This window comes from Protomyces lactucae-debilis, assembly GCF_002105105.1.
Source record: "Protomyces lactucae-debilis strain 12-1054 chromosome Unknown BCR37scaffold_4, whole genome shotgun sequence".
In the NCBI taxonomy this organism is placed as follows: domain Eukaryota; kingdom Fungi; phylum Ascomycota; class Taphrinomycetes; order Taphrinales; family Protomycetaceae; genus Protomyces; species Protomyces lactucae-debilis.
Window position 1 is genome coordinate 483,806 of NW_024467996.1, and position 25,875 is coordinate 509,680.

Below are 25,875 nucleotides of genomic sequence, written 5' to 3' on the forward strand. Positions count from 1 at the left end.
CTGGTACGCTGGAATAGAGTAAGAAGACGCATTGGACAGGTCACGAACGAGTGACATGGACGTGGACTCAAGGCTGCATCCACAGACAACAGATGGCCCAAGTCGCGCGCGTGTTGCCCGAGATCTTGCAGCACGAATCAAATCAAAATCTCGCTACAACCATTCAGATGACACGGTAACTACGTGTACAAGGGCTTCACCACCAGCTGCCTGTCCATCTCCTCGTGTCGCTCTCGTACTCGCCCTCCAAATTGATGACAATCTCTCTTGTTGGACGCATATCCACTTCAGGATCGCTCGACACCGTGTAGACCTGCTGACGGGCATCATACTCCAACACACCCATATCGCTCGAGGTGATACGCTTGTCGCTTTTGAATGTAAAGAACCAGCCTTCACGAATCGGTGCAATACCAACAGCATGCGCACGTAGAGTAATCCCAACACGATCGTCACTCAACTTGTGCGACGTAATCACCGTCTTGACTTCAGGCTCCACCTCACTTGCATCCATCGAAGCATCACGTTTCATGTGTGTCTTGCCAACAATACCACTGCATTTGACTTCAGCGCCATTGATAAAGTCGCAGTAGATGTTGCTGCCTGAACCAGCACAGGCCAGCGTTGCGCCACAGTCTCGAAGAATCCATTGTCCAAAGAGACATTGCGCGTAGCCGTAGCCATTGCATTGGTAGGAACCTTCGACGCAAGCGCCACCAGCGACGGGACAGGTGTTGTCGACGGCCACAGGCGCAGGTGCTGGTGCTGGTGCTGAGGCAGGAACAGGAGCAGGTGCCGGGGCTGGGACCGGTGCTGGAGCGGGCGCAGGCGCAGGCGCAGGAGCAGGGGAAACGTTACCATTCTGAGCGGGTGGCTGAGCAGCCGGAGTCGTAGCGACAGGAACAACAGGAGCGGCCTGAGTCACTGGTACAACAGGCACAGCTGGTACTGCAGCCGGCTGCTGAACATTCTCAGTGTAAACCACCAACAATGCATTATCACCACCACACATCTGGTCAGCATCGCCTTTGCATGGGAAGTTGCAGTTGTTTGCTGTTTGTGTTGGCTTGACATCGCCACAGTAGCATTCATTGTAGTACTCAGTACCAGCGTATGCATAGCCCTTGGATGCGCAGAAAGCCGAGCAGATGGCACCAGTCATGTTATCTGCAATCAAAGTAGCTTTGTTGAGGGCACGGCCAGTTGGGTAGAAGTCGAGGTAGCAGTTGGTAGCAGCTGGCGTAGATGGACCCGCAGGTACGGCTTGGGTTACCTGAACGGGCTGCTTGATGGCTGGCGCAGCTGCGTCAGGTGTAGCTTGCGCACTAGGTGTCTCAACAATTACAGTACCGGTGGATGTGACAACCACATTGATGGGCGTACCAGTGACGGCAGTCGTCTTTGGCGTTTCAGGCACAATTACAGCCGGTTTGGGTGCATCCGGCACGACAACAGGGGCACTACCGCCACCAAGAGCCTGTTTGGCAATCTGAGCATAATTGTTGCTGTAGCCAGCAGGGGTATTGGCATAGGCCTGAGAAGCATCCCACATCATGACACCACCGAAAGATTTTGGGTATGCAGCTTGCAAGTCCTTGGCGGCCTTGACCATGATTTCAGGAGCGACATAGCCGGTCCCTGCATTGGCGGCAGAAACAGCGGCAGCGACACCCAGGTAGAGTTTGACATCCTTGTTGACGGATACTTCCCTCGACCATTTGTCCCAGACATCATAATTGAAGTTGTTGTTGCCATACTGATAAAGGCCGCAGTAGTTGTTGTAGAACTGTATGAAGAGCATATCAAACCAGGAACCAGCCAGTGCGGTTGCAAGACTTGCATCAGGATAAACACACTGAGGTGCACCAGCAATGTAGTATTGCTGTGCCGATTGACTGGCGTAATGAGATCGCATTCGCGTGATGAATTCTGGGTAAAACGCAGGATTGTTGTTTTCAATGTCCAGGTCAAAGCCATCAACACGAGAATCTCCAAAAGGTCGAATACTGCTGCTACCTCCACCAAAGTAGTTCCATAGATCGTCGGCTACCTGCTGCGCCTGCGCAGCACTGGAGAAGCCGTAAGCGCCAGAAGCGCCGCCCATCGAGAGCAGAATCTTCTTGCCCGATGCTTGACACATCTTGATGTCGGCTGCGATCTGATCACAAGCGATCAGACTCGAGCCTGGAATCGTAGATCCACCGCATGCATTGGCAAAGTTAAGCTCGTACGCGCCAACACCGAATGCAGTCAAGAACGAGATGGGAATGACATCAACGGTAGAGTCTTGGCAATAGCTAGACAGTCGTTGCTGTGAGCCGGCCGAGTTTTGTCCCCAGTATACAACGAGATTATTCGTGCTTGACTGTGAAAATGCGCTTGCTGTAGCAATCAAGGCCGCAGCAGAAAGCGCTGTCGTAGAGTGTCGCATGTTGAAAAGAGTGTAATTATTTGAAGAGCAAAGAGCAGAGTTGGAGCTTTCATATGAGCGTATGATGGCCCCGCGGTACGGTCAAAGAGCAAGCTCAATCTGTCCGATTCTGTCATGAGAGACAAGAGAATTTCCTCATTATTGCCCATCTGGACGTTATGCCAGCCACATTGTACCTTTTTCGCGTCACTTTTGTACAGACGCGTCAGCGGGGTCTATATTGAGCATCTAGAGCCAGAATGTCACAATCATCATTGAAATATGGCTGTTGGGCCAGACAGATGGTAGGCGGCAGGTCGGGTCAGTGGATGTCATGCGTTGTTGCGGTTTGTCGAGCCAGGGGTCACTCAGGTCGCAGGCACGTGAAACTACTGTTGAAAGGTGACAGTCACATAGCAAATAGAAGAGCTTCTAAGTTACAACTACGACAGTAGCATGTCTCAATAACTTCATCACACATCGATAAGTAGACCTGTTGAGTAGCAAGCGCATGGTCTTCTCCTGCTCCTGTTCACGTTGTGGATATGTGCGCGTCTGATTGGCTGCAGCAGGACATCGGCTACGTCTCGCTTCCAAGTGACCGCGTGCAGTGGCGGCGCGCACTACTTGAAAGTTGAAACTTGGCACCCCCATTCCCTTGTTGACTGCCAAGCTCTGACCGCGCTGTTCATACACTTATCGCATACTTACGATGCGGCCTCGTTGAGTCTGCAGCAAGTGTTGCATCAGCATTTTAGACTCAGGCGACCATGAAATTCGGCAAAAAGTGCGATAGAACCATACTGACGCACACGCTAACTTAAGCTTGCCGGGCAACAAGGTACCGGAATTTGCAGCACATTACATCAACTACAAGGGCCTCAAGAAGATCATCAAGTCTTCTGAAAAAGATGAACGCAAGGAGACAGACTTGACGGCCTTCTTGTACGAGCTCGACCGCAATTTGGAGGACATCAATGAGTTCTTCAATCGGCGCAATGGCGACATCTTTCGCCGGATCGGTTTGCTCCGTAGTCGTTATGCCATCAAAGATGCATCTGATCTGAAGCGACTTGATATGCCTTCTGAAGATTGGGAGGAGCTTGTCGCGGCTGTGATTGACTTGCGTTCAGCACTCCAGAAACTGCTCTTTTATGCTGAAGTCAACAAGCAAGGTATGGTCAAAATTCTCAAGAAGGTAGAGAAGAAGACGGGCGCTTTGGTGCGCGAATCCTACTTGGAAACGAAAGTCAACATGTTGCCCTTTGCGAGTCCAACGGCGACGCAAGATCAGCTCCATGAAGTCAATCGCTGGCTAAGCAAGCTTGTACCAGATGGAAAAGAAGTGCTGCTAGCCGCTTCCAAGACAGATGATAGCATTCGCCGCGTGCGCTCCGTCGTGCACATGGGTCTTGAGGAAGAGCGCGCCAAAGCGTTCGAGACCATTATCAGAAACAACGATAGTGAGGCACTCAAAGAACTATTGGACACGACTGTGCCTGCAATCTCGGATAAGGTTCTGGCAAATCTGCTCCAGCAAGCCCTCTTGGCGCATTCCTTTGATGTCGCTCGCCTGTTCTTGGATCGCATGACATCGCTCATCATTCAGGACGACATCAACGAGCGCAACGTCATTCACAAGCTCATCATTGTCCAAGGCAGACGCATCTGCAAGACAAAGGACGGACAGTTAGGAGGAAGTCCGCTTGCACAAGAAATGTTCATCACACCGGCCATTGCGCCTTCTGGCAATCTCAGCTTGGGTAATGCCGCGCTTGATTTCGGCAGTCGTACACGAGACGACTACAGTGAAGACAGCCCTGCGGCACTCAAATTTCTGTTGAGTAACATGAAAGCAAGTATGCGCAGCACCCTCGTCCACCTCGATGCGCACCACAGATCCCCACTGCACTATGTCGCCGAGTATGGCCTAGAAAAGTGTGCACAGGTGGTCATCAGCTACATGCTTGCATGGAATCAGTTGAGTGCATCTGATTTGCTCGAAGCGCCACGTTTTGAAGATGCTGATGGATATACTCCAATTCACCTTTGCGTCAAGCACAAGTATCCAATAACGCTGGGAGTCATGCTGCGTGCCAACAATCATGACAACAGGCAGACTTACGAGCTCCGCAAGTACCAAGGATCAACAGCTGTCAATCCGATCACACTAGCCATCGGTGCGCCAAACATCATTCGCGTTCTGTTAGATGCCGGCGTAGACGTCAACAAGCAGAATTATGAAGGTGAAACGGCGATGCACGCCGCAGCTAGGCTTGGCGACGTCGACTCGATCCAAGAGCTTTTGAAACCCAATGATCTGCAAACGGTCAATCTCTCTTTGGCTGAAAAGACGTATGGCTGGACTCCGGTGTTCGTGGCAGCTGTGGAGGGGCATCTTGAGGCTGTGCGCATTCTAGCACACGCAAGAAAAGCCCTTGATCAAGTGGACTTATCTGGATGGACCGCAATGGAACACGCTGTCTTTCGTGGCCATATCGAATGTGGCAAAGCGCTTGTGCCCATGAGTCCACCGGGCCCGACAAGCGTCTTTGAGGGCGTGCGACCACATATGACACCGCGTCACAGTAGTAGCGAAACTCGGGACGGGCTGACTGGAAAGGTTCAACCTGTTAAGTCTTTTGGTCATCGTTATCTTAAGGATAAGTGTATGATCATCGTCACCCTTGGCTCCACCGACTCGCGTCGTGTGCGCAGTCCAATACAGCTAGACAAAGTTCCTATCGCCGAAGCGAGTAGCACCAGACTCGACACCGCGCTTACGCTGGTTGTATCAGCCAAGAACGCAGAAGGAGACGCCATATTCTTCGACTTGCCCATGAGCGATGCGCCAACAACGGAACCTATTCTCTTTACAGCTACGGATCCAGACAAGGTTCAGCTCTTGTTTGATATTGTCCCGACATACTCTACAGGAGGTGCTAAGCTTGGACGAGCTGTTGCCTTGCTCAGTTCAATCAAGACCAAAGTGGGCTCCAAGAAGGCCTCGCTATGGGGAGCTGTCACGGTACCCATTGTCGAGTCAGAATCGCTCAGCGTCATTGGTACAATTGAATTTGAATTCAGTGTCGTCACACCGTTCTCGCACCCACAAATCTCGATTGAGAAGGAGTCGACTTATTGGAAATCGCTCATGACAACGCGTGTTATTGGACATCGTGGACTAGGCAAGAATCAGCCAGACCGCAAATCTTTGCAGCTTGGGGAGAATACTGTGCAGTCCTTTGTTGCAGCTGCCAACCTCGGTGCCAGCTATGTCGAATTTGATGTGCAATTGACCAAAGATCTTGTGCCCGTCATCTATCACGACTTTCTCGTTTCTCAGACAGGTATTGATGCGCCGGTTCACTCGCTCACGTTGGAGCAATTTATGTCTACCTCACAAGCTGAACGCCAAACGTCCGACTCGAGGAATCGATCGCGCGTGCATTCGCCTGACGCTAATGAGCCAAGGACTTTAAAAGAACGAGGCCGTTCTCGGAGTTTGAGCACACAGGAGATATTCTCCAACATTGAACGTATGAAGCATACAAGAGATTTCAAGCTGAAAGGATTTAAAGGCAATCAGCGTGGGCACTCTGTTCAAGATGACTTTTCCACTCTTGAACAAGTCTTCAAAAAGGTGCCCAAAAACGTCGGCTTTAACATTGAATGCAAGTATCCGATGCTGAGTGAGGCCGAAGCTGAAGAGATGGACAATACAGCGATTGAGATCAATCAATGGGTCGATACAGTCCTGCAATGCGTATTTGATCATGCCAAAGGGCGCGACATTATCTTTTCAAGCTTTCACCCTGACATTTGTCTTTTGCTGGCACTCAAACAACCGACCATGCCATGTCTTTTCTTGACCGAAAGCGGCACGACCTACATGTGTGACGTCCGCTCGTCCAGCTTGCAAGAAGCGATTCGGTTTGCTTCTCGATGGAATTTACTCGGACTCGTCTCTGCATGTGAGCCATTTGTCCTTTGTCCTCGACTCGTTCGCGTTGTGAAGGAGTCTGGCTTAGTTTGTGTGTCTTATGGTACGATGAACAATAACCCACAGCATGTCAATGCGCAAGTCAAAGCGGGTGTTGATGCAGTCATTGTCGACTCTGTTCTTGCCATTCGAAAAGGACTGACAAGTGAAGAAGCTGCTACAAATGGTCTAGGCGTGACGGCTGAACGCTCTGGCCCCAGTACGGGCCAGCTGACTCCAGAGAGCAGTGGAACGAGTGAGCCAGTCGTGGCGTGAGCATCAGTTTGGCGAATAGATCAAGATCTTATAGAATGGTTTACGAATAGAGATAACTACAAGAAAGAGAAGCTGTTGCAGCGCTAGAATTCGAGAAATGATATATGCTTAACGCGCCCGCGCGACAGCGTCATAGATCATCGACTCGTTGTATGGCTGCACATGTTCGTCAGGCAAGCCGCCGCCGACTGTAATGACTTGCGCTGGTGGAAGTGCCACGCCGAGACCGTATCGGCTGCTCGGCACACCATGGCTAGAGAATGAGTAATTGGCAGACGAAGTCTCGTTTATGGACGATGCTGGCGACTTGTTCAAGCCAAAAGCAGAGAGAGACAAAGCTGGCGAGTCAGACACTTCCTTGCGGAGCAGACTTGGGGGTGTCGGTGCAGTGCGCGGGCTGCTAAAGTCCAGAACGGGCAGCGAAGGGCTGGCAGTAGAGACAATCCTTGCAGGCGGCGTGACAGGAGCAGGTGGAGCGATCGTGATGCTTTCCTCGCTCGCAGAACGGACAAGCTGTTGAGCGGGACTGCCACGATTGATGGAGCGTGGAGATGATGGTCCGGCATGCGATCGCTGCACGGGCGAGCTCGCCGCATCGTGGAAAGATTGCGGCGACGCGGTCTGCGAACTAGCTTGCAGTGGAGGACTTGCAACATACGATGGGCGAGTCGAAGAAGCTGTTGCATAGCGCGGCTGTGGAGCATACATAGGCTGCCCGGCGTAGCTTTGTGTACCCGCGAACGATTTGGGACGAGGAGCTTCCAGAGCAGTCTTAGGAGTGAGCTTGATACCAGGATTCTGAGCCAGCAAGACTTTGGCCTGAGCACGGTTGATGCCTCGAATCTCAGCCAAACGATCAATCCTGTCTTCCTCAGCCTCAGTCTCTCGCTGTTTTGCTTCCCCCATTGGATTCAACTGTCGACGACCTTTTCCCTTCGTCTCGTACTCTCTGTCGAATTCAGTGGCACCTGAAGCAACAGGAGGAGCATTATCAAACATGCTGAAGCTGGTCGACTGTGGGCTGCGCGGCAAAAGCCTCGAGGCACCCTGCACAGTCTGACTGCGACGCTGTTGCAGACGTTGAGCTCGCTTCTGTCGTTCCCGAGCCTCCTTTGCTTCTACATCATCTGCATCAGCAGGGGCGAAAAAGTTGCTGGCACGACGAAGCATAATGCGAGGAGTGTTGAGAGCGCATCAAGGTTGGAGTGGGAGGACCTCTCTATATGCTGCATCCGGGGAATCATGTCTGACGCGAACCAGTGCCTGGAGTCTGACAAGCGGCCTGTCAGACAAGAAATGGCTGGCCAGAGTGTCTTAGGTTTTTTATTTCGGCGTCGCGCCAGCCTCCGCGTCTCGAGTCTCGACAACTTCCTGAGCTTGGACTGTAGCGTGCAAGTGAATCGCCGGCGAGTGCACGGCTTCTGCCCGTGCGTGTGGTTGAGGTGCAGAGAGCTCCATGACGAGAAAACTCCTTCATGTTGGTAGAAGTTCTGCGTTGGCCGCCGTGTAGCGAACGTCTCATTCTCACATGAATTCGATACATGTTCACCTGGGTAGCCAGTCAGCGCAGTTCAAGCTCTGCAACCTAGATTCAGCTGTGTCAGAGCCTAGACAAGAGACCAAAGCTTGGTGGCTCGTTGTCCGACACGCACAGCTAGAGTGCCGCAGGGCTACTGACTCTTAGGTGTTTAGAGTATACGCTAGCATAGCTAGCAGATCCGATAGGAAGCTAGACAACGATAAACAAGCCTCCAAGGTACAATTCAAGCTTCAATGCCATTTGATGAGGCCCGCCTTCATATCAGAGCTTGTATGCAATGGGAGATAAAAGGAGAGTATAGAGTACAGACACAGTTTGCGGCACCTGAAAAGACAGATCCAAAAATGACGTGAAGGGCGACAGAGCTTGATACTACATAGCAGCAATGAACTTCCTCAAGCGCTCAGCTCAGAGATTACAGCGGCAAGCCGTCGATGTACTGCGTGCTGACCCGACGCCTTCTACTGCGCGGCCAATGCCTCTATTCGAATTTCCCGCCGATGCAGACCGCATGATCACAGGATCCGATGCCGACTATCAGACTTCTACTTCTGTTGCTAGCATTCGAGCCTCGAAGGAGGAGGAAAGGCACAGAAGTATGGCATCAGCTGCTGCAGCTACAAACAATCCGAGTGATCCTGACAGCTACCTCACATTCGAGGGCAAGACAGCGCAAGATGGGTACGCTGCATTGCGATCCAAAGTCTCCGGTTCCTCCTTTTACGGCACAGAAACGTGGGATATCGGGCCCTATGCGAATCTATCATTACTCGTACGTGGCGATAGTAGAAAGTATTTCGTCAATCTGCAGACGGACAGCTACCTCGCAACCGATCTCTACCAGCATCGCTTGTTTCTACGGACGCCAGGCGAGTGGGAGCATGTTGTCTTACCCTTTGATGATTTTACACTCACCAATAATGGTCAAATACAGGATCATCAGGTTGCCATGGACAAGTACCGCCTGAAAACGATCGGTGTCAGTATACTGGATCGTATGCCAGGCAAGTTCAAGTTAGACATCAAATGGATTCGAGCTGCAAATCTTGCTGGTCAGGCTGCACAGCCGGATCAGAATGATGCGAATAATCTGTGAGATATTCACTATAGAAACTGACGTTACATACATTACGATTTGATCTTTCTTCATTCGTCCAGTTGATCACGAATACGTCGGTCATAAGTACTGAGTGGTGCAGACTCCCTTTCCTCTTTGGCAACCTCGTCAAAGGCACGTTGCGTCTGTGCCCATACCTGCTCTTCCTTGCCCCAGCCAAGGCGCTTGTCCGTGTCTGGCTTTGTAGGACATGCTTCCACGGTGTCCTCATCGAGTCCGGCCAGAACCTTGTCTTGCATCGTTGCCTCTTGAGGCTTAGTGGACTTGACTGCTTGCATTACATCTGCTTGTAGTGACAAGTGTTCTACAATGGTGTTCACCTCACCCATACCTCCTGTACCGAGATCGCCACAAGCCAGTCTCTTCTCAATCGGTCCAAGCAGCTCGAAACGCAGCGTCTCTTGAAGAAATTGCAAGTGGCCGGCAGTGAGTGGGTGTGTGAACATATGCGTGTTCATAGCAGGACAGGCAATAAGTTTCTTTCCCTGTATCGTGTTGCTTTGTTTAAAAGTCTGCGTTGCATGCGTCTTCGTGTGATGCATAGCTGGTGTAGGTTCTGAGAGCTGAGTGTAGTCCCAGGCACGCAGTACTTCAAGCAGCAATGTATCACATCGCCCACTATTGATCTTTGCAAGCGTATCTGCGCTCAAGGGTGCGATCAGCAGGATATCAGCCCATCGACGAATCTCAATGTGCAGGACGGGATCCTCTCGACTACGCCAAAAGCGATATTCGTCTTCATCCTTGAACACAGTGACGCCTTGTAAGCCACTATCGAGTGTATTAATCAGCGCATTTGGAGATTTTGAATCTTGCAGATTGAAGAAATGAAGCGAGTCATTGGAAGGGAGCAGGATGATATTGAACTTTCCAGTGGCATGTAGCTTGCGCACGAGCTCAGGCACCTTGATGGCGGCGATGGAACCTGTGCAGCCCACCACAAGATTGATCAGAGATGCGCCGTCCGAGGTTTTATTATCTGGCAATTTGAGCGTTTCTGCCATCAGTGCTGGCTCAGATTCGGTAAGGGCCAACTGGCCATGTGCATGGGCGTCAGGCTCCAATTGACAACTAACGAGATGACACAAAGGTAAGAACTCAGAATTATGATGCGGATTGCTAAAAAGACATTAAACTGTTGCTACATACGCCCTAGAGATACTGTGAAAACAATCATGCATAAGGTGGCGTGATATTGCCATGCAAGCCATGGATACATTCCTTGCCGCCATGCTTATTGTGCTGCTCAATGGCAACGGGAGCAATCGCCACTTCAGCAGCAGGTCCTGTTGCAATATCAGCAATCACGGCTGCGCGCACATCTTTCGCCACACCAATCACTTCTCCTGCCAATTGTTGTTGACCGACATCTGTCTGCACCACACGCGGGAATCGTGCCACTGCTTCAAGGTCATCCAAGATACCTTCGACATTGTTGCGGATGTATTGTTGCCGAGTATCAAAGAATGGCTGGAAATCCCAGTGTGTGACTTTACCTTTACTCAATGCATCGTGCACTACACGACGAGATCGCTGTGACTTGAGGACTTGTTGCGTCAAGGTTGTGATGTCCACACGAGACTTGATGTCATGCAGGAATTTCGCAGCAAGATCGCTGTACTCTGTCGAACTAGCAAGGTTGCTGCGTTCAAGTGGATCACGCTCTAAATCATACAGCTCAATTGGGTCCGTTGGGCAGTAGATGAACTTGTACTGTGATGTGCGAATCATGAAGAGCGGCGACACGGTGCCTTCACCCATATACTCACCCCTGACCAGATCAGTACCTGTGCCACCTTGCAAGTATGGGAAGAGTGAGTGACCGTCGAGTGGAATAGTGGGGTCAATCACACGATGCGCTTGTCCACCAGTCGCGAGATCCACGAAAGTAGGGAGGTAATCGAGTGAGCTGACACTCTCCTTGACACGTCGTGGAGAGAAGTGTTTTGGCGCATACACCATGAGTGGGATTCGTGCCGACATTTCATAAAAGGTCATCTTGTACCAAAGCGAGCGTTCACCCAGGTGATCTCCGTGATCACCAGAGAAGATGATGATGGTGTCGTCTGTCAATTGACACTCGTCCAGGACCTTGCGCAATTGGCCAATATTATCGTCCACATACGAGCAGTTGCCAAAGTACGCTCGGCGCGCGCGCTTCTTTTGCTCATCCGTCAGTGGTTTGTCCTTCAAGTCAATCACATGCTGCAATCGCTGTGCATGTGGCTCGAGCTCTTCATAACTTGGCTCGTGTTCAGGCAATGGAATGTCCACATCCTCATACAAGTCCCACCACTCTTTTCGCGTGGTGTAAGGGTCGTGCGGGTGCGTCAATGCGACCGTCAAGAAGAAGGGCTGTTCCACATTTCGCCGAGCGTGGTTGTAGAGGTAGTTTTTCGCGCGATACATGACTTCCTCATCATAGTCGATCTGATTGGAGCGTACACAGACGCCTGCATCCGTGACGGATGCCATGTTGTGGTAATAGTCGAGTCGCATGTCTGAAGAATCCCAATTGACCGACCACCCGAAATCGCCGGGATAAATGTCTGCCGTCAGCCGCTCTTCGTAGCCATGCAGCTGGTCTGCACCAATAAAGTGCATCTTGCCAGCAAGTGATGTATGGTAGCCAATCGAGCGCAGATAGTGCGCAAATGTCGGATCCTCAGACGAGAGCTGCGACGCGTTATCGAATGCGCCGATGCGATGTGGTAGCTGGCCTGTCACCATAGCAAAGCGCGATGGCGCGCACAATGGCGCATTACAGTACGCGTTGTCAAAGACAACTGCATCTTTCGCCATACTCATGAGATTCGGCATTTTAATGACAGACTCCTTATTGTATATGGGGAGAATGGGCGCGGCCATCTGGTCGGCCATGATGAAGAGGATGTTTGGGCGCTTGCCGCCTGCGCCGTTGCCATTGGGTGCTGGTGCAGCTGGCCTTGCTTGTCCTGAGTTGCTGCCTGTGCCTGCGACCATGACGAGTGTGATACTGGAAGGGATACTGAGTGTCGCGTGAGGTAGAGTTCAATGAAGGAGTACCGATATTTTTTGTTGACGGTTCCTGGAGATTCCGATTGTGGGTGACGAGCAGAAGTGCGTTTGACTGATGCTGAGACTGACCCTGGGTGGTTTCTGCGAAGAGGTAGAAGATATAGGCAGAGGTCAAGGAGGAAGGAGCCTTAGCCAGAAGGAAGGCCCTGGATGCGCATGACAAATAGGCCGCATAGGGCTCATGTATGGGGAAAAGGCAGTCACTGGGGGAAGAAGGCGACAGAAATTCCAGAACTGGCGCCATCTCGACACCAAAGCACACCATCACACACAAATCACGCCTTGTTCTGCTCATGTTGCGCTATGCAGGCAGCCTGGCACACTGCAGGTGTCTGTCAATGCAGTCGTGGCTATACAAAGCCATTCTTGCAAAGCGCACACCGTTCATTTCGAGGTTAGGTGCTGCCCAGCGGCTAGTCCGGGGCCCCGACCTGCAGCTGGTGTAAGGAGCCTATCTCCAGGCTACACGAGCTTAACTTTAAGCTCGAGAGCTAAGACTTCTACATCTGGGATTCGACCAGGAGCTCAAGACCAGCTGTGCCGACGTCTTGACCAAGAGCAGCCTGTGACATACGGCCCACATAAGTATATAACACGGAACACATGCTACAATGACTTAGCCTGGACTCTGTAGCTGACTGCAGCTGCTCCTCACCTTGGAAGCCCCGACTGGCGCAACTGAGTCTGATCCTGCAGATCAAATTTGACAGGTGTGCGCCACGATCCAGGAGCATGTGAATTGAGGCTGGTGGCACAACACCTCGAAAGTTGAAACCAACTTAGGGTCAGAACCATATAGTCAATCTTGACCTCTGATCGGAGACTGTGCTCCCTTGCTAGGCTTCATTGACCGCCGTCGGATATCTTTGACCAATACTGCTTATTCCAGTCTGATTGGTTAATATCATGCAGAAAGCTGAACTAGATGAGCTCATTCTCAATTACTTGGACTCCGTGGACACATACAGCTCATGTCAAACAGCGCTCGCTGAAGAAATTGCACAAGTAATTTGCCAATCCTAAAGCTGCTTTGCAACGGGCTAATACGCTTTAGGCATTCGTCAAGCTTGCTCGAGCGCGTTACCTAGGGACACAAGTGGATACGAGCAGCTTCAAACAGACTTATGATCCTCACATCACCACGTCAGTCAGTCTGCGTTTGAGAACCCAGCTAACCCACAAGTTCGACAACAGTGTCCAATGAGACCTCTGTCTCGAAAATCGCCGTCTGCATCAATGGTAAGCTCAGCTCGGCAGGACAAGATGTAGAGCCCAATTGCCACAGACAAGAATTGGACGGGGCCACCGCACAGAAGCATGGAACACACAAGGAGATGGAATCGCAAGAAAGTCCATTGTCCAACAAATATCCCCGTCCGTCTTCCCCGGTCGAGACTGAAGTTGAACTATCAGATGACCAAACACTAGAGCAGTTGAGTCAATTGCACTTAGCCTCTTCGAGCAAGCCTCAAGGCCATCCGTCCGCAAATGCGAGCGAGCCTGCGAGTATTCCGAGAAAGGCCAAGTCTAGTCGACGAGCACGGTCGGACCCACTCAATGCATTTGGCGCAATGCCATCTACTGCTGTCCGCGAAGCTCAACAATCTTTCATGATGGTCGTTGAGCGCAGTGTAGCCGCCATCAATGCACGCCGCGCGTTAGAAGAACATGAAGAGCTCGTTGCAAGCTACAAGAGGCTCAAGCCAGAGAAGTGACGATTGGGTAAACTATACACTAATCACGATGAGGGAAACAAAAAGGCGGCTTCAAGCATCTTCGTGCACAGGCAGCACGAGCCCAGCATCGATCTCGCATGGAGAATTGTCAAAATTGCCGCGCAACCAAACAGTCACCTTGCTCATAGCTTTCAACGTCGTCGTCACATTGCCAAGCTCAAATTCGACCGTCGCCGCATCTTCATTCTCGCTCGCTGCAATAGCGAGGGTTGCGATGCCTTGCTGTAGATCGCTCGTTTCCGCCTCATCATCGACCTGGGCACCAATAGCAAGAGGCGCAATGAGTGCTGCACGCTCGTCATCAGCACGCTTTGGGCCTCGTCGTTTCGACGAGCCTGGTTGCCCTGCATCGGCTGCGGCCTTCGCCATGGCTGGTGCATCGGCCTCATCCTGTCGTGCCTTGAGGACAGCGAGACGTCCAGCCGGTGTACGCCAAGTGACAGTCGTTGTCTCTGCATTCTCATCATGCACGAAACCGCCAATGGCAAGGGCCTTGTCATAATAGATTCGCTTCTCTAATGCCATACTGGGCACAATGATATCCAGAGATCTGTCCTTGACACTAACAATGATGGCTTCCACTTCGTACCCTTCATCGACACCTTGTTTGGCCCTGCGTTTGCATTCTTCCTCAATGAAAGCGCACAGGTACAGCATAGAAGATCGTTCCTGAGCTGTTCGTGCATTATCCTTGCGCACATTGCAATTCTTGGCCCAAGCCTCACATTCCTCTGACAGGAAGCCAGCGTCGAGGCTGCTTTGCGCTTCAGGGTCAGACTTATCTGCATTGTCGTATCGTAATGCACGATCAAGCAGACGGTGGACCACAACATCCGCGTATCGACGAATAGGCGAGGTAAAGTGCGTGTACAGCGGTACAGCCAGAGCATAGTGAGACCAAGTATCACTGTCTTCATGCAAACCAGTACAGATGTACTCTGCTCGTCGCATGCTGCGAACTGCCGTGTTTTGCAAAACAGCCACCACTGGATTCGTCTTGGCAAGAGCACCAAGCTTGACGAAGCCCTCTTGAAGGGTTGAAGACGACGAGGCATCAATGTCAATGCCAAGCCTCGCAGCGTAGTTAACAAACTCTTGCAATGGTCTATCCTTGGGTGGCGGGTGCATACGTAGCAAAGCGTGCTCCGGGAATGCATCCACAATCCTTTCAGCAACACTGATATTTGCCTTGAGCATGAATTCTTCGATGAGACGATTGGCATCTTTCAGCTCGTACACCTCTGCAACACCTGGGATACCATCCTTGTTGAGCTTAAAATTGAGCTTGAAGGCATTGATGGTCAAAGCGCCATTGTCGAACCGCTTCGCACGCATCGCCTTGGACATCCGAAGCAATGTCTTGACGTCTTGCGTAATTTCAGCTTCCGTGTGACCACCGTCAATGGCCTTGCCGACACCATCTGCCCAAGATTGGCCGTCAAGCAAGTTCTGCGCCTCGCCATAAGCAAATCGCACAGCACTGCGAATGACGGATCGTCCATACCAGCGAGGGCCGACTTCATTCCCATCTGCGTCCATCGTCCAAGTCACCGAGAAGGCGAGTCTATCAACAGCTGGGTTGAGGGAGCACAGCTCTTCACAAAGGAGACGCGGCAACATCGGAATTGCTCGCTGCACCATATAAACTGTTGTTGCTCGCTCTCTCGCAACCATGTCGAGTGCTGAATCTTGCTCGATAAAGTGCGAAACATCTGCAATGTGTACACCAATCTCGTATAGTCCATTGCCGAGCTCTCGAACAGATAGGGCATCGTCCAAATCACGAGCAGTCTCTGGATCAATTGTACACACGCGATCTTTCCTGAAGTCACGTCTGCGAGCAATCTCGTCGGGGGTAATGGACCATGGCGTAGCTGGCAGGCAAGCTAATGCGGATGGTGGATGGTCTCGCGTATCGACATCACAATCAGCGAGGATCGCAGCTGTCTCGGCTTCAATATTGCCCACCGTGCCGAGCTCACTCACAACACGTCCACGAGGGAATCGAGAAAACTCGCTCCAGACGATGATGCGTGCTGCATAGAGTGTCTTTTGCTTCTGCAAGATGTTGTGAACCCAGTTCCGGCCTTGCAATTCGCTAGGCAAATCTTGCTGGTGGAGCACAATGAAGGGAACGCGATTGTCTTGCGGCTGGAAGAAAAAGGTGCGGGCATGCTCCTGGTTGGCAATGATGGCTCGCTCATCTAGTTCCTTGCTGCTGATATCCCAGCCTGGCGGACGAATGATGCCTGCAATACGTGCCAATGGACGCGACGCAATGATATGCACCACTTTAGCACGAGTGCGTCCTTCGTGATTGGCTGCATTTCCATTTGTCGTCGAGGCATTACCCTGGGCTTGGACAACTTCGATGATGACTTCATCGCCATTCAGTGCACGATTGCGGGCCCGATCGCCTTCAATGAGAAAGTCGTCATTGACTGCCTTTGTCGTGATGGAGACCCATGCATCTTTGCGAGCCTTGGGACTGATACGCAGAGTGCCTTTATGGAACTTGCCAGACTTTTGTTAGTTTTATGTTGCACGGGATTGTACATACGTCAACTCCTTCCAATGCTGCATCTTTGCTGATGTAGGCATCGAAATACTGCCTACTGTTATTGCTAGGCAATTCATTGACTTTGGTCTTTTCAGCACTTTGGGCGTTTTGATTGCGGTCTTTGTTCACAGCGAAAGCCCTGGCGGCCTCATTCTCATCAGCCGGTGATGCAGAGGCAGCATGGGCAAGCTTGTGCTGAGGTTCCTCTCCATGTGCGCTGCTGGAGCTTTCCTCCTTCGTCGCAATTGAGCGCTTGCTTGGTGACGCTCCGTTGAGTTCAAATCGGCCATGTATACCACGGCGAGCACCGTATGCAAAGGGAGGCACCTGTGAATTGCCCCCGATCCTAGGTGAGCCGTGGGACGCTCTCTGCTCAAGTCGCCCATTGCGTGCTCTGGACTCAGCTGACCGAGCTGGCTGCGCTGGGTGGCCATTCGTTGGTGCAGTGTGCGCAACCAAACCCATAGTCCGCGAATATGGCGCAGCCTGCGCGAATGATGGACGTGCATCTGGCACTTGAACACCCGGAGCACGAGCGATGGTAGCTTCGTACGAGATTGACTCGACGGGCTGCGCGGGTACGTCTGGAAATGCATCTGTACTAGTTTGAAACTTGGATTGAGGGACTGCTGAGTTGGCAGGCTCGACGAGCTTAAACTTTGGTGTCTTTGGCGAAGCTGTTGCGAGGACTGGATTGGCAGACACAGGAGCGGCATCCGGTCCCAGCAGGCTGTTCTCAGCTTTACGAGCATTGGCCTTTGCTTTACGTGCCTCCTTGCGATTGAACTCCTTCAGTCTTTTTTTGTTTTTCTCCTCGTCGAATGTCCCAGGTACAGTTGAAGTCGCATTGCTCGTTTCTGCGTCGCCAATGGTGACAGGCTTGATTGTGCGACTACCTGCCTCTCGCTCGAGCTTCTTGCGAACAGCTTCTTGTCGCAAGAGCATGAGCTCTTCAGGCGTCATCTGAGCCAAATCATCTGTAGTCAAGACAACTGGACTGGGAGCTGCCGGTGCTCGTTTGACATGAGCGCGCGACCTTGACGCTGATGCAATGGGTTGAGGGGCAAAATTAAGAGCCTTGGCAGGCCCAGAGGAAGCATGTAGCTTCGAATGATTCTCATAACCAGTCGAGCCCGAAGCAAGGCCATTGGGTGCCTGAGCGCCAGTATCAAAGAGAGCCCTGTTTGCTTGTTGCTGCGAGGATACACGCGAATCTGGCATGTCCGACCTGCGCGCCCGCCTGTTTTTGCGAGCTGTACCTGGAAATCGTTTAGACGCATCCTGTGCAGTAGGATGCTCGGATCCCGGATCATGGTCCATGGCACGAGGTTATTGAAGCAAAAGAACTTGAGGCCCGGCCTTTGTACGAACAGACGCAGATACAATGAGATGTCGAAGACGCAAGGAGAAGGTCGCCGCTCAATTCGAGTCGGCAGAGACTCCGGCAAAGGTATGCGATGAACAAGTGATTGAGTCGTGACGTCTTGCACTTGATCTCGTCGCGTCTCTTGCCACACGCATTTTAGCCGAATCTATTGTCTCAAACATGATACTTATGCTACGTGTAAATACTCCTTGGAAGTGGCCTAATGAAGCCTGGCGAGGTTCTCGACAATCTGCTCAATCTCGGCGGTCGTCCTCTCCACCTTCTTGGCCACCTGTTCTTGCTCAGCCAGTGACATTTCAAGGTAATGCTCAAGCAAATCGCCATCAACAAAGCGCTTCGGCTCCATTTCCTTGATACTGGCAGACTTGAAGGCTCTGAATCGTGCGTGAGAGAGCCCACCAATCGAACTGATTGTCTCGCCAATTGCAGTCTGTAATGCCAACAGGAAATTGACTTGGTCACCTTGAATCTCGCCGACAATACCGATTGACCCGTCCACCGTAGCAAAAACACAGTGTGGCTTGACAATTGCATCGTCATCTTGCTGCATAATTTGTCCTGGTACGATCCTGTTGATGAACTCGCCGTACCTGAACGTCCCTGTCCTGTCGAGGCGCATTTCATTCTCTGCCAACGGCGAATCACTCGGAGCATACAGAATGAGGTTACCCTCAATCTCACCAGCCAGAATTGTCGTCTCTCCAAAGTAGCTAACTGCAGACATCCATGCTGGAGCAAAGTCTCGGGCTTCTTCGGAGATTCCATCGACAACTCGGCCAGCACTAGGGTCTTCAGTCTGTGCCCGGACTTTGAGAGTTGTGACGGACCTCATCATGTCGCCGACAACAACATCATGTCCGCGTGCAGCCACCGTGATGGCAAAGGTACTGCTCCTGAACTGGCCAACCTCTTTCAAGCTATTGCTCTCACAGCGATAAAGCCGTACGTAAGAACTGATCCCCGCAACGATACCGTCCCCTGGGACACTAACAAGGCTGTACACCGCACCACAAACCTCAGTTTGGGAATCAAGCCACAGGGACTTGTCAGCGTCGTTGATACCAAAGGATATAATCCTGCCACGCTGATCCTCGCTGCTTGATTCATGATCTTGGTAGGATGTTCCAACGATGATACGCTGCTCGCCTTCGTTTGTTGTGTGAAGGCAAAGCGACTGGCACATTTCTTGCGCCTCAAGCTCGTATGAGTCACGTTCCTCAAAAGTTATCTTGTCATAGACACGCACAAAGCTGGACTGTGTCTCATTCCCAGTGAGGGCATCGACCTCCATGCGTAGAGTAATGGTGGCAATGACATCGTCCATTTCAACCAATCGACGAACAAGCTCACCAATCTTGATGGTGCGAAATTGTAGCTTCTGGACATCATCAATCCCGCCAAAGCGCAATGCATCGTCTGTTGCAACAATGACACTAGAGCCAAGCGCAGTATTGGCAAATGCAGTGAAATAGTTGCAAGAAGCCAAGTCAACTGCAGAAAAGGCCAGCTTTGACCTTGCGCTATAGATGACTGTAGGTCTGTCACTGATGGCAAATACATTGGGGCCTTGTGGAGTGTTGAAAGCATGCAGACTGACAGGCGCAGTGCCGAGGGAAGCCTGCTTCCGGCCTGAGACAGTGGCACCCTCAGAGTCAAATACAAATGACAGGAGGGAGCCGTCATTCATGCCAAGCAAAAGCATGGGAGAATCTATGCCGTTCAACTGCTGTACCACGATTGAGTGAACGACCAAATCGGTCTCAAGCGGAATCTCCGCAAGGTTGTTGAGACTTGTGTTTCCAACCCACAGAACAGGTTCATTCCAGAAGGTGACAAACACTTTGTCATTGGCCGCAGCCAAAGCTCCAGTCTCTCTGCCTTCGAACGCATGCTGAGCTCTTTGCTTGATAGAAGATGAGCTGAGTGCGAAGCTGTAGAGACTATTGTTTGCAAGGACGCAAAGACCTTGCTCAACGTGCTTGGCTGCTGTGATGTTTTGTAGTGCCTTGGAGTCAATGACGACGCTGTCACTCAAAAGTTTGATCTCCTCCTTTGTTACGAGAAGCACCTTGTCGTCCACTTCGCTGGCCAGAATGATGTTGTCGTCTCCTGCGCTAATTTGCTCTAGATCACCATCCGTACCGACCTTGAGCACAATATAGCCGCTCACAAAAGCAACGACAATCAAAGCGCTCTGCTCCAGTGCCCATAGTCCACGAACTCCAGAGACTCCCACTTCGTAACGCTCATTTAAACCCACGCCATATTTGATGACTCTTAGACAGCCATCTTTGTATGCGCCAGACGCGGCAATCAATGTAGCTGCGCCTGCTGTATGACTTGGCTTCTCGAGCAACAAATCTAGTATTGGACTCAAATTGGTCCGCTTGCCCAGGATACGCAAATCTGGCCAACTGAATAATTGAGAGTCGCCATAGTGACTTCCAAGGAAAAGTTCATCCTTGAGTGCAACGAGCACAGTTGGCATACTGAATGGCGTCGTGTCCTTCTCGGGGTCTGCTGCTTGGCTCAAGTGCTTCAGCTTTGGCATCGCATCGCCTTCGATGTCAAGTGTATATAGCAAGCCATAGTCGTCGCCCAGAAGCCACTGGGATGCACTCAGTCGAGTGCGGCAATTATATAGCGTAGCGGTAGAAAGCGCCTCAGTTTCGAATGGCTTACCGGGTGAAATGCGATACATCTCTTTCTCGCCTAGACAAATTACTGTACCCTTACCAATATCCAAGGCCAAATCTGTGCCTGGTTGAAATGGGCCAGCTGCCAGCTTGCCGGGAAGCAGATCAAAGTCGCCTTTTCTGGGGTGCAATTCATAGCTCTTGAAGTGCGTCTTCTTGTGCAGATCGGTGTACAAGATTCCAAAGCAAGTCAATTTATCTACTGATGGAAGTAGAATGAGATCATGTGCCTTGACTTCGTTGAAGCGGCAGGTGACGGGCGTTCCAAAAAGTCGGGCTCCATCGGCTGAGCGCTTCCTTGGATTGTTCGTTCGCTGAATTGGAAAGACATTGACGACACCCAGATACTGATATACAAGAATATAGTCTTCATTTGCAACAACTCGAGGGCCGCCGTCAGGCTTGATCATGCCCGGAGCTTCGAGGTCGCCTGCAGCACCTGTAATGACTGAATCGCCAAAGACAGACAGAGTGAAATAGTGCTCATCGTCTGTCGTTACAAACAAGTGTTCACGTACGTCTGAGCCTGGAAGGAAAGCCGTCAACGTGGCGATGCGGCCAAAGCAAGTCAGCTCAAAGAGGGGTTTGAGCGTATGCGGCTGATGGATGCTGATGATATTTGAAGAAGCTGTGACGAGGTGCGGCGTAGTCTCGTCAGTAAGCTTTGCCGAGCAGGCAATCTTGACGGAGGTGGCCTTGGAGGCCGTGACTACGTAAGCCATGATTTGAGCAGCAGGTAGAGTCAAGCAGAAGAATGAGGATCTAGCAAATTGAGCTTGTACTGCCGAGGTGTCTTAGCAGCATCAAACAATCCAAAGTAGAGCTGTAGCCTCGATCAGTCCAGGAAGAGAAGCAGCCTCGAGTCCTGACCCTCTCTGAGCAGAAGTGATTCCTTGTGAGTTGGGGGTCGTGGTTGTCGTCACTCAGTCGCCGTCATCTGAACCACGGGAACAGCACGCGGCACCTTCAACAACCAACAACTCCGGAAGCAGCAGCCTCGCAACCACAACACCACACCCACACACACGTACATACACGGCCACACCCCCTTCGCACGGCAGCAGGACAGGCCCGGGCATACTCTTGCATCTGACAGGCCCAAGGCACCGCGTCTAGCTTCTTTGACACCTCGCTGTCATCTCGGAATAGCTCGGCACATCCGCCGGAATATTTTTGCTTGCCAAGGCCTTTTAAAGTGCTCAGCTCATCCTCTTATAACACTTCTTGTTTAGCACGACGCAAATCATCCACTTCTGCATCGCCTGAAAGAAAGTAAAAGCGTTGGGTCCAAGAAGCAGTGCCCATCATGGACGTACGTCAACCGAATAGTGGCGATGAAACGGAGCTGATCATACAGGACATGGAGAAGAAAATACAAGATGTTTATCGTATGTCACACAGCGCATGTGATCATCGAATAATGCTAACATGCAGGGAAAATTCAGCGGGAGAATACGTTGATTGAAGGTTCGATCCGCATGCGACAAGGCACGTCCAATCCGTCCGTTCAACAAGCGCTCGATACAAAGATCCGAGAGGGACAAAAGAATATCAGCTATTTGCAAGAGTCGCTGAGCAAGTTGCAGATGTCTCAATCGAGTGCGCCTCCGCTGCCGCCAAAGAACGACCCAAGCAGTGCACACGATATGGCACGCTTGTCAACTTTACCTACGCCACGGGCTCCGTACTCTCAGCAGCCTGGGCCAGGTATTCCCAAGACGCGCAACTACACAAAGCTGGGTATGTTCATTACTTTTTGCATCGGGCAATCACTAACATGTAGATCTCATCAAAGCAGACACGCCGCACACGCCGGCCAAAATTTCGTTGATGCTGCAGCAATTGGAATTCAAGTTGACGGTCGAGCGCCAATACAAAGAAGGTATTGAAAAGATGCTTCAGCTCTATGAAATTGAAGGAGAGCGCAGAGCAAAGTCTGATGCAAAGGCGAAGCAGGTTGAATCACAACAAAAGCTGCAGCTACTCAAAACGGCACTGAAAAGATATGAGGCCCTACATGTCGACATTGACGAAGAACCCACTGGCGATGATGACTCAATGAGTGCACCGAACCAGCGGAAACCTCTCTCAGGTCAGCTCAAGATCGGCATCAAGGCCGTTCGCGAGGCCGACCATGCTACTACCACACGTTTTGGTCGAAGCCCAGAGACATTTGTGGTTGTGAAGGTTGAGGATATTGTGCTCGCCAAGACTGCAAAGGTCCGAACAGATAAGTGGAGTGAAGAGTTCAATTTGCAGGTTGACAAGGCCAATGAAGTGGAAATCACCGTCTACGACAAGGCTGGCGACACTCCGCTGCCCATTGGACTGCTTTGGATCCGATTGTCTGATATTGTAGACGAGTTGCGAAGGAAGAGAATTGAGCAGGAGATTCAAGCGAGTGGCGGCGAATGGGTCTCTGCCGATGGCCTGCAACAAGGCTCTTACCAATATCCTGGCTCAACTGCGCCGACCATGCCTGGTCGCACAAACACTGCGAATCGCATCACTCCGCTCGGCTCTCACCCGTCGATTCCTTCAGCGTCCGGCACCGAAGCATGGTTTGCTCTCGAGCCAGCTGGCCAGATTCAGCTGAGCTTGGACTTCATCAAGGATACGACCGGCAAGTCGCCTGCGCTTGGCGGCCGAGGTGGTCTCCGTCGACAAGCTGCTATTCGTCAGCGCAAGGAGGAAGTGCATGAGATGTATGGCCACAAGTTTGTGCAGCAGCAATTCTACCAAATAATGCGGTGTGCTCTTTGCGCCGAGTTTCTGAAGAATGCAACGGGCTATCAATGTGCAGACTGCAAATACACTTGTCACAAGAAGTGTTATCCCCGTGTCGTCACCAAGTGCATCTCAAAAAGTAATGCAGAGACTGATCCAGATGAAGCAAAGCTCAATCACCGAATCCCGCACCGCTTTGAACCACTCACTAACATTTCTGCCAATTGGTGCTGTCATTGCGGCTACTTGCTTCCACTGGGCAAGAAGAATGCACGCAAGTGCAGTGAGTGCAACCTCACTTGCCATACGCAATGCTCGCATCTTGTGCCAGACTTTTGTGGCATGTCTATGGAGATGGCAAACCAGATTCTTGCCACGATCAAGCAATCTACCAATGCAATCCTGTCCAGGCCACCAAAGGAGAAGTTTTCAATGACAGACAACATGAATGGCGGTTTGAGTGGTCGCCCACCGCAGTCTCATCAGCAACGGCCGGTTCGCAAGCAAGTGGTGAGCGAGCAATCCTACACGGGAAGTACGCAAGACTCTGAGTTTGGACGTCCACAAAGCGCTGGACGACCTCAGCAGCTACGGCTAGACTCGAATGCAGCGGCAGCAGCAGCCATCAACCGCACAGGATCCTATGCTTCGTCCTCGCGGCAGTCTCCTGGCAGTTCACCAATTACCGAACGTCCATCACCGCAGAGTCGCCCTTCTGCAGGACCTCGCACAACAAGTGCTGCTGCAGCTGCAGCAGCTGCTGCGTCCAAGGCACTTTCTGGCGCGACGGGCAGTCAATCGCAGCGATATCCACCTTCACCTTCGCAGCGCACCAGCTACCAGGATCTCCGCCAGCAGCGTCCTTCACAATCGACTGCAAGTGAAAGCAATCTGGTGCTGCCCAACGTGCCACTCGTCTCGCCCCTTTTGTCCACCAATGATCGCAGGGATCCCATTGCACAACAATTGCAGTCCCCAGCACAACCCGGAAATCGTCAACAGGCTGCACCACAACAGCAAGTTACGTCGCCGCAGCAGGGCCAACCTACCTCTCAACGGCCACGTCGTGTGGGCCTTGCCGACTTCAACTTTATTGCTGTGCTTGGCAAGGGCAACTTTGGAAAAGTCATGCTTGCAGAGTACAAGGCTACCAAGAAGTTGTATGCCATCAAAGTGCTCAAGAAGGATTTCATTATCGAGAATGATGAAGTAGAGAGTACGCGCTCGGAGAAAAGAGTATTCTTGGTTGCCAACAAGGAGCGACATCCCTTCCTCATCAACCTCCATTCTTGTTTCCAGACAGAGACTCGCGTCTACTTTGTCATGGACTACGTGTCTGGAGGAGATCTCATGCTGCACATCCAAAAGGAGCAATTTGGCCGTCAGCGTGCTCGCTTCTATGCTGCTGAAGTGTGTCTTGCTCTCAAATACTTCCACGAGAACGGTATCATCTACCGCGACCTGAAGCTCGATAACATCTTGCTCGGAACGGATGGTCATATCAAGGTAGCCGACTATGGTCTCTGCAAGGAAGAGATGTGGGCTGGTCAGACCACCACGACCTTCTGTGGTACGCCTGAGTTCATGGCACCGGAGATTCTAGCTGAGCAACGCTATGGTCGCGCAGTCGACTGGTGGGCTTTCGGTGTGCTCATCTACCAGATGCTGCTGGGCCAGTCTCCCTTCAGGGGCGAGGACGAGGATGAGATCTTCGACGCCATTCTCTCTGATGAGCCCCTCTATCCCATTCACATGCCAAAGGACTCGGTCGACATTCTTCGCAAGCTCCTTATTCGCGAGCCGGAGAAGCGTCTTGGCTGTGGACCAACCGATGCTCTAGAAGTCATGAATCATCCATTCTTTGCTGATATTGACTGGGATGCCATCTACCACAAGCGTGTCAAGCCTACTTACGTTCCTACCCTTCGCGACGCGACTGATACCTCCAACTTTGATGAAGAGTTCACCAAGGAACAGCCCAAATTGACCCCAATCAAAAACAGTGGTTTGTTGACGGCTCAGATGCAGGAGCAATTTAGAGGATTCTCCTGTACATGCGACTGAGTCGTTCAACAGGTCGCGTAGCCCATCTTTAGCTACGTACAGTCAATCATAAGCTAGATTTTTGTTCATAGCATCACCCGCGGTAGTCTCTTGTACGTTCGAAAATTGCAATATTTGAGCTTGAGCATATCTACCGCAGTGCAATTGACACTAACAGATGACATCCGTCGGTCCCTCGCTACTCGCGGTTATAAAACGCTGCGACAGGCTCGCCTATGAGAAGTCGCTCGAATCTGATGCTTTCTACGTTGATACTGCCGACTTCAAAACTTCATCTGGCGAGGTGGTTGGTTGGATACATAAGCTAGCTTGGCTGCAATTGA

General features: G+C 51.5%; 10 protein-coding genes across 10 annotated transcripts; 4 read left to right on the top strand and 6 right to left on the bottom strand.

Moving 5' to 3' along the window:
- Positions 1–130: 130 nt before the first annotated feature.
- BCR37DRAFT_377360 (glycoside hydrolase superfamily) lies at positions 131–2,751 on the bottom strand. Its single transcript, XM_040868801.1, has one exon. The coding sequence runs from the start codon at positions 2,429–2,431 to the stop codon at positions 197–199; it is 2,235 nt and encodes a 744-aa protein (XP_040727147.1). The 5' UTR covers positions 2,432–2,751; the 3' UTR covers positions 131–196.
- Positions 2,752–2,886: 135 nt separating this feature from the next.
- On the top strand, positions 2,887–6,668 carry BCR37DRAFT_412359 (Glycerophosphoryl diester phosphodiesterase family-domain-containing protein; the record flags this gene model as incomplete). The annotated part of the gene is made up of 2 exons (XM_040872221.1): positions 2,887–3,197; positions 3,236–6,668. Exons 1-2 carry the CDS (start codon positions 3,181–3,183, stop codon positions 6,666–6,668), a joined length of 3,450 nt encoding a protein of 1,149 aa, XP_040727148.1. The 5' UTR covers positions 2,887–3,180.
- A 54-nt stretch (positions 6,669–6,722) lies between these two features.
- On the bottom strand, positions 6,723–8,216 carry BCR37DRAFT_247166 (uncharacterized protein). The gene has a single exon (XM_040866590.1). The coding sequence runs from the start codon at positions 7,836–7,838 to the stop codon at positions 6,777–6,779; it is 1,062 nt and encodes a 353-aa protein (XP_040727149.1). The 5' UTR covers positions 7,839–8,216; the 3' UTR covers positions 6,723–6,776.
- BCR37DRAFT_247167 (complex I intermediate-associated protein 30-domain-containing protein) lies at positions 8,217–9,742 on the top strand. The gene has a single exon (XM_040866591.1). It carries the CDS (start codon positions 8,594–8,596, stop codon positions 9,302–9,304), a length of 711 nt encoding a protein of 236 aa, XP_040727150.1. The 5' UTR covers positions 8,217–8,593; the 3' UTR covers positions 9,305–9,742.
- Positions 9,631–10,275, bottom strand: BCR37DRAFT_337860 (flavo protein; the record flags this gene model as incomplete). Its single annotated transcript, XM_040867282.1, has 1 exon — positions 9,631–10,275. A coding segment is annotated over one exon (645 nt), but the record flags the coding sequence as incomplete, so codon positions are not given.
- A 144-nt stretch (positions 10,276–10,419) lies between these two features.
- BCR37DRAFT_247240 (sulfatase) lies at positions 10,420–12,435 on the bottom strand. The gene has a single exon (XM_040866593.1). The coding sequence runs from the start codon at positions 12,305–12,307 to the stop codon at positions 10,499–10,501; it is 1,809 nt and encodes a 602-aa protein (XP_040727152.1). The 5' UTR covers positions 12,308–12,435; the 3' UTR covers positions 10,420–10,498.
- An 853-nt stretch (positions 12,436–13,288) lies between these two features.
- Positions 13,289–14,097, top strand: BCR37DRAFT_391435 (uncharacterized protein; the record flags this gene model as incomplete). The annotated part of the gene is made up of 3 exons (XM_040871011.1): positions 13,289–13,387; positions 13,437–13,525; positions 13,566–14,097. The coding sequence occupies 3 exons, from the start codon at positions 13,289–13,291 to the stop codon at positions 14,095–14,097; spliced, it is 720 nt and encodes a 239-aa protein (XP_040727153.1).
- On the bottom strand, positions 13,711–18,147 carry BCR37DRAFT_412363 (uncharacterized protein). Its single transcript, XM_040872223.1, has 2 exons — positions 16,679–18,147; positions 13,711–16,641 (listed from the first exon to the last, which is right to left on the bottom strand). Exons 1-2 carry the CDS (start codon positions 17,996–17,998, stop codon positions 14,149–14,151), a joined length of 3,813 nt encoding a protein of 1,270 aa, XP_040727154.1. The 5' UTR covers positions 17,999–18,147; the 3' UTR covers positions 13,711–14,148.
- Positions 18,148–18,203: 56 nt separating this feature from the next.
- On the bottom strand, positions 18,204–21,684 carry BCR37DRAFT_377365 (CPSF A subunit region-domain-containing protein). The gene has a single exon (XM_040868802.1). It carries the CDS (start codon positions 21,481–21,483, stop codon positions 18,265–18,267), a length of 3,219 nt encoding a protein of 1,072 aa, XP_040727155.1. The 5' UTR covers positions 21,484–21,684; the 3' UTR covers positions 18,204–18,264.
- A 76-nt stretch (positions 21,685–21,760) lies between these two features.
- Positions 21,761–25,677, top strand: BCR37DRAFT_412365 (uncharacterized protein). The gene is made up of 4 exons (XM_040872224.1): positions 21,761–22,073; positions 22,119–22,149; positions 22,196–22,501; positions 22,545–25,677. Exons 1-4 carry the CDS (start codon positions 22,068–22,070, stop codon positions 25,550–25,552), a joined length of 3,351 nt encoding a protein of 1,116 aa, XP_040727156.1. The 5' UTR covers positions 21,761–22,067; the 3' UTR covers positions 25,553–25,677.
- Positions 25,678–25,875: the final 198 nt, after the last annotated feature.

Coding starts and splice junctions, on each gene's coding strand:
- BCR37DRAFT_377360 (XM_040868801.1), bottom strand. CDS start 2,431: ATGCGACACTCTACGACAGCGCTTTCTGCTGCGGCCTTGATTGCTACA.
- BCR37DRAFT_412365 (XM_040872224.1), top strand. Junction 22,150..22,195: donor GAAAATACAAGATGTTTATC/GTATGTCACACA, acceptor GCTAACATGCAG/GGAAAATTCAGCGGGAGAAT. Junction 22,502..22,544: donor GCGCAACTACACAAAGCTGG/GTATGTTCATTA, acceptor ACTAACATGTAG/ATCTCATCAAAGCAGACACG.
- BCR37DRAFT_412363 (XM_040872223.1), bottom strand. CDS start 17,998: ATGGACCATGATCCGGGATCCGAGCATCCTACTGCACAGGATGCGTCT. Junction 16,642..16,678: donor CAGCATTGGAAGGAGTTGAC/GTATGTACAATC, acceptor AACTAACAAAAG/TCTGGCAAGTTCCATAAAGG.
- BCR37DRAFT_377365 (XM_040868802.1), bottom strand. CDS start 21,483: ATGGCTTACGTAGTCACGGCCTCCAAGGCCACCTCCGTCAAGATTGCC.
- BCR37DRAFT_247167 (XM_040866591.1), top strand. CDS start 8,594: ATGAACTTCCTCAAGCGCTCAGCTCAGAGATTACAGCGGCAAGCCGTC.
- BCR37DRAFT_247240 (XM_040866593.1), bottom strand. CDS start 12,307: ATGGTCGCAGGCACAGGCAGCAACTCAGGACAAGCAAGGCCAGCTGCA.
- BCR37DRAFT_247166 (XM_040866590.1), bottom strand. CDS start 7,838: ATGCTTCGTCGTGCCAGCAACTTTTTCGCCCCTGCTGATGCAGATGAT.